The 6554-nt window shown below is 31.8% G+C and overlaps 1 protein-coding gene across 1 annotated transcript; it reads left to right on the forward strand.

The window, feature by feature from the left end:
- Window positions 1-507: 507 nt before the first annotated feature.
- Window positions 508-2373, forward strand: LOC131607453 (2-hydroxyisoflavanone synthase). Its single transcript, XM_058879456.1, has 2 exons — window positions 508-1453; window positions 1543-2373. The coding sequence occupies exons 1-2, from the start codon at window positions 551-553 to the stop codon at window positions 2215-2217; spliced, it is 1578 nt and encodes a 525-aa protein (XP_058735439.1). The 5' UTR covers window positions 508-550; the 3' UTR covers window positions 2218-2373.
- Window positions 2374-6554: the final 4181 nt, after the last annotated feature.

Consider the following 6554-nt stretch of genomic DNA (forward strand, 5'->3'; position numbering starts at 1 on the left):
AGTTACTGAAAATCAAAACACCATAGGAAATTTAATTTTCTTGATCCTTCTTTTCAAAAGGTTTTCATAATTCTTCAAATGGTCTAAAAAGAAATTCACAGAGATCTCATTTAATTTAAGTTATATATGTTTGAGAACAAAGCTTTTCATTTAATTTAAGTTGTTTTCTTTTCAATGACATAGCAAATTAGAGACCCTTGTGTGTCTATGCTAGAGATCTCATTTGAATAAAGTTACTCAACTTCTATTAGATAAAATAATAATAAATGCAGGCTTTGTATAACTGTTTTGATGCCCTTGCACTCAACAAACAAAACAATTACCATCAAAATAAATTTATAAAGATAACAAAAACAAAAACATCCTTATTCCAAAAACGGACGAATTAGAGTGTGCAAAGTAATCAAAATGGGTGCCATACGTCAACAAGAGTGAGAGCAGATTGTTACAAAATCCTGCGGTTGTTGGTCTATAAAAGGGGAGTATTGCATAGGTATTCGCCTCACACTCTTATTCATAGAATTTGTTATCTCAACAAGAAGCTACAATCATGTTGGTTGAACTTGCACTTGCTTTGTTGGTGATTGCTCTCTTTATACACTTGCGTCCAACACCCACTGCTAAATCAAAGGCACTACGCCACCTTCCTAATCCTCCAAGTCCTAAACTTCGTCTTCCTTTCATTGGTCATCTTCACCTTTTGGATAATCCTCTTCTTCACCACTCTCTCATCCGTCTAGGAGAAACTTATGGCCCTTTATACTCTCTTTACTTCGGCTCCATGCCTACCGTTGTTGTATCCACTCCCGATCTCTTCAAACTCTTCCTTCAAACTCATGAAGCGACTTCCTTCAACACAAGGTTCCAAACCTCCGCTATTAGACGGTTAACCTACGATAACTCCGTTGCTATGGTTCCCTTTGGACCTTACTGGAAGTTCATTCGAAAGCTTATCATGAATGATCTCCTTAACGCCACCACCATCAACAAGTTGAGACCCTTGAGGACTAGAGAAATCCGCAAGGTTCTTAAGGTTATGGCCCGTAGCGCTGAAACTCAAGAGCCACTTAATGTCACTGAGGAGCTTCTCAAGTGGACAAACAGCACAATCTCTACATTGTTATTGGGTGAGGCTGAAGAGGTTAGAGATATTGCTCGCGACGTTCTTAAGATCTTTGGGGAGTATAGTCTTACCGACTTTATTTGGCCTTTGAATAAGTTAAAGCTTGGGAACTATGAGAAGAGAATTGATGATATTTTCAATAAATATGATCCTATCATTGAAAAAGTTATCAAGAAAAGACAAGAGATTGTGAATAAAAGAAAAGAGAGAAATGGAGAAATCGAAGAAGGGGAGCAAAGTGTAGTTTTTCTTGATACTTTGCTTGAATTTGCTCAAGATGAGACAATGGAGATCAAAATTACAAAGGAACAAATCAAGGGTCTTGTTGTGGCGAGTTTCTTTTTCTTCTAGTTGCTTTGTTATTTCATTTTAGATATAATATAAGTATATAAGAATGTCTTTGTCTCTATTATATGTAGGATTTTTTCTCTGCTGGGACAGACTCCACGGCAGTGTCAACAGAATGGACTTTAGCAGAACTCATCAACAATCCAAAGGTGTTGAAGAAAGCTCGAGAGGAGATTGATTCTGTTGTAGGAAAAGATAGGCTTGTTGACGAGTCGGATGTTCAGAATCTTCCTTACCTAAGAGCCATAGTGAAGGAGGCATTCCGCATGCACCCGCCACTACCTGTGTTCAAGAGAAAATGTAGTCAAGAATGTGAGATCAATGGATATGTGATCCCTGAGGGAGCATTGATGCTTTTCAATGTATGGGCAGTTGGAAGAGACCCTAAATATTGGAAAAGGCCATTAGAATTCCGTCCTGAGAGGTTCTTAGAGAATGTTGTTGGTGAAGGTGAAGCAGCTTCAGTTGATCTGAAGGGTCAGGATTTCCAACTTTTACCATTTGGGTCTGGAAGGAGGATGTGTCCTGGAGTCAATTTGGCTACTGCTGGAATGGCAACACTGCTTGCATCTATTATCCAATGCTTTGATCTACAAGTACTAGATCCACATGGGAAAATATTGAAAGGTGATGATGCTAAGGTTAGCATGAAAGAGAGAGCTGGTCTCACGGTTCCAAGGGCTCATAATCTCGTATGTGTTCCCCTTGCAAGAGAGGATGTTGCAGCTAAACTACTTTCTTCTTAAAACTTAAAATATATACATGTTACTATAAGGAGTCATGACTGATGTTTTGATGTTGTAACATTATTTTCAATAAGATATCAATGATAACAATCGACCCTAAAGACATGGTAGGGGTGTAATTGATTCGGTTTGACCGATTTATAATAAAAAAAAGAAAAGAAGTATGAACTGATGATATATTCATCGATTTGGTTTGATTTGGTTTTTCGAATTTTTCAAAAGTAGAACCAAACCAAATTAACAAAGTTTAATTCAGTTTGGTTCAGTCTAATTATCAACTTATCGAGCTTTTTTTCCAAATATATATTGATGTTTGTATTCTCCTTGTTCGTGTTTTCAGAGTATTTTATTTTATGCTATTATTTTTTCAAACAAAACATTTCATATACTCTATTTCATGCTTTAATTTTCAAGCAACCTACAAGTTGTAATTAATCCATGTACAAACAACATGATTTTCAATAGAAAGGAAAATATAAAAATACATAAATTTATGCTTATTTATTGTTAGAACAACAACCAACATAGAAGATTAAAGATAAACAAAATTAAAAGACAATGAACACAAATGATCTTCGATAACACAATTCGGTCAATGATGCCAATCTCTTTGACTATAGAGCATATATAATTCCCTTTGATTTATGTCTTATGAATTTATTACAATTCAAATGTTACAAGTCATATATAATACTAGGGTTCAATTTACCTAAACCTTAAGCCCTAGTTACCCTCAACAAAACCGTTATCTCTATACATAATTATTTCAACAATATGAGTTATACTCAACAATCATTATAATCTCAACAATATGCGCTATACTCAACAACCCATAATAATCTCAACAATATGAGTCATACTTAACAATCTCCACCTTAGCCAATATCAAACCCTTATGAAGACTTCGTGCATGACAATTCATCCTGCCAACTTGGGAGGTACACCTCATGCTTAACATTGAGAAACATGTAACAAGTCCAAACAATGTATGATGGCTGGCTTGGTCAACGACATATCAACCACATTATATGAAGTATGAACCTCTTCAATTACTATCTATCCAAATGCAAGTAACCCTATGATCTTGTGAAACCTCACATCAATATGCTTGGTCATGACATCATACACCTGAATGTTTGTCAAATAAATGACACTTTGACTATCACATTGAAACCGAGCTCCACCTTGCTCAACATCCAATTCTCTCACCAATCATGTAAGCTATAAGTCTTCTTTGGAAACTTCACCTGACACCATGTAATATGCTTCAATTGTCGACATGACCACTATGGATTAAAGTGATGATCTCTAACAAATAGGTCGTCGTGCTAAAATAAAGACATACCATGTTAAAGACCTCTGATAATCCATATCACCAACATAGTATGAATCAATATATTCTACAATTGAAGGATCACCATGATTACTGCTAAACATGATACTGTCATACCCCAAATTTTCTAGTCCATTTTTATTTGTTAAACTGTCCAAGTCCTTTGTTTGTTTTGTCTCACAAAGTCAGTTGATGAAATTCATGGAATTGCATTTTGGCTACAACCCTTTAGGTCATCAAGGTCTTTGATTAAGTCAATAGGTTCATCTGATACATCCAACTTCATCTGTGTCATTATAGGTCTTTTGGCTAGAAATTGATTTGTCTAGTTGTTATTATAGTCACTTTACTAACCGTGAAAAATGATTTGTCTAGTGGTAAATGATAATCACTTTATTAACAATAGAAATTGATTTGCCTAATTGTAAATGATAGTCACTATACTAACAATAGAAATTAATTTGTCTAGATGTAAATGATAATCACTTTATTAACAATAGAAATTGATTTATCTAGTTGTAAATGATAGTCACTTTACTAACAATAGAAATTGATCTGTCTAATTGTAAATTGTGAAGCACGCGTACACTTTTTTTGGCAAAGTACCACTATCGGGTACAGGTACGCGTACGGTACGCCTATGATACGCACCAAGGCCGTACCCCTTTTTAATTTTGTATTTCATGTTTGGTACACGCGTTGGTACACGTACCCACAAAAAATATAATCTTTTTCTTCGGTCCATACAATTTCAAGCTATTTTAGTGAGTCCAATTTTAGTTTTTAATTTATTTATAAAATGAGAGGTAAAAAACCAATTCTATATATTCTTACATTTTTGTCTAACTACGCCGCTGCTATCAACTTTCAAATTTTAGCTTATATTGATAACGTAATTTATTATATGGTATTGATCTTGGCCTTTTTGAACAAATTACTTTTTAGCAATAATATATTTCCTTCATATTATTTTTTTTAACAATGTTGTTATTTTATGTTTATTTTATAATTATATTTTAATAAATATATAGTGGCTTACGCGTACCATAGTTTTCCTAAAAATGTTGTATTTCATACCCGTACTCGTACCAAGTACTAGGTACGTATTCAAACCAGTGCAACACAGGTTGTAAATGATAGTCACTTTACTAACAATAGAAATAGATTTTTCTAGTTGTGAATGATAATCACTTTATTAACAATAAAAATTAATTTGTCCAGTTGTAAAGTAAATATCATTTAACCTGACGGGACTTGGATTTGAGGCCTCATAGGTAAAAATTTATGTACATAATTTGTTAATAATAGTAGAAATCATGGGAATTACTTGTCAATGAATGTACATTGACCTAGTGGTAAAGACACAATGATGTCTTTTAAACATTAAATTATTTCTAACGTACTATTGATAACGTATTGATAGTCAAAAGGTTTTGTTTTAAATGATACTCCCTCCATTTTTTATTATAAGTCGTTTTAGAAAAAAATTGTTTAATTATAAGTCGTTTTACAATTTTAATGAATCATTAATACTATTTTTTGTATTATACCCTTACGCATTTATTATTCTCTTACTTTCAATTTTTTAAATTTGTTTTTTCCATACAATTAATGAAGGACAATTTAGTAAAGTTTTTCATTTTTTTTTCATACAACAATAATTACTTTTCTTAATAACTTTAAAAAATGTCAAAAGGACTTATAATAAAAAATGGAGGTAGTATATTTTTATATAGAGAGAGAAATTTTGTTTTAAATATATATAGAGAAGATTATTGAGATAAGACATTTGAGTTAAAGAATACGACATTAAAAAAAAATTGGGTGACAATGTCAAATTAGAGATAATTTTCTTGCGAGTTTTATATCCTCAATTTTTCGGGAAGAATTTGTTAACTTCTAGAGAATTAGCATAATACGTGAAAAATCTTTAAGGACAATGCGCTCAGCACATCTCAAACTACTTCATTGATTTTTGTTTTGCAGGTCTTTGTAGCACATTTAATAACAGAATATACATTTTAAAATTGATAGATAAAAAAAAAAACGAGTCTATACATCCATATATTTTAAGACCCTGCTTTTCTTTACCTAAATTTTAATTCTTCAAAAATAAAGAATATACATGAAAAATTAATTAACCTCTAAATCTTTCTGTTTTATTAAATTTTTAAATTAGCTTTGATTTTTTAACACTTTTATGAATATTTAAAAAAAATATTAATATTGTAAAAATTGAGAAATCAAAAATAAATTATAAATTATTTTTTATTAATGATATGGACACATAAATTAAAAGAATTAAAAAGAATAATAAATATTTAAATATGTAATATAAATAATTTTAGTAATTTATAAATATGGTAAGACAATTCATAATTTAATAAAAATATCTTTTAAGAAAAACAACATAAAATAACCACATGATATATAATTAAAAGCTCTTCATTTGAGTTAAATTAGGGGTGGAAATAGATTAAGCTAGCCTAGGCTTTATAAGGCCTAAGTATGACCTACGATAAATTTAAAAGGCCTGAGTCTGACCTGTGATCTATAATAGCCTCTTTTTTTGGCCTGACCTAACCTTTTTAAGAGTCTGACTTGGCCTGAAAGCCTATTTAAAAACCTATTTTTCATTATGGTTTTCAATTAATCCATATTATTTAAGAAACCTTATAAGTCGTCTTATATATACATATGTAGGCCGGCCTATTTAGCACTGCCTATTTAGCCTTTGTTCTAATATATATGCATATATAGGCCTGCCCATTTAACCTTTTTTCTAATAAACATGTAAATATAGGCCATTCTATTTAGCCTATTTTTAATATACATGAAAATATAGTCCGGCCTATAAGGCTTGATAGGTTTTTTTTTAATAGACTAAGCCTGATTTATTTTATTAAATAGGCTTTTAAAAAAACCTAAGTCTGACTTTTTTGTTAAATAAGTCTGGTCTGGCCTAGCCTTATATAGGATAGGCCATAGGTCCCTGTAGGTCGAT

Source organism: Vicia villosa, linkage group LG5 (genome assembly GCF_029867415.1).
Source record: "Vicia villosa cultivar HV-30 ecotype Madison, WI linkage group LG5, Vvil1.0, whole genome shotgun sequence".
NCBI classification, from domain to species: Eukaryota; Viridiplantae; Streptophyta; class Magnoliopsida; order Fabales; family Fabaceae; genus Vicia; species Vicia villosa.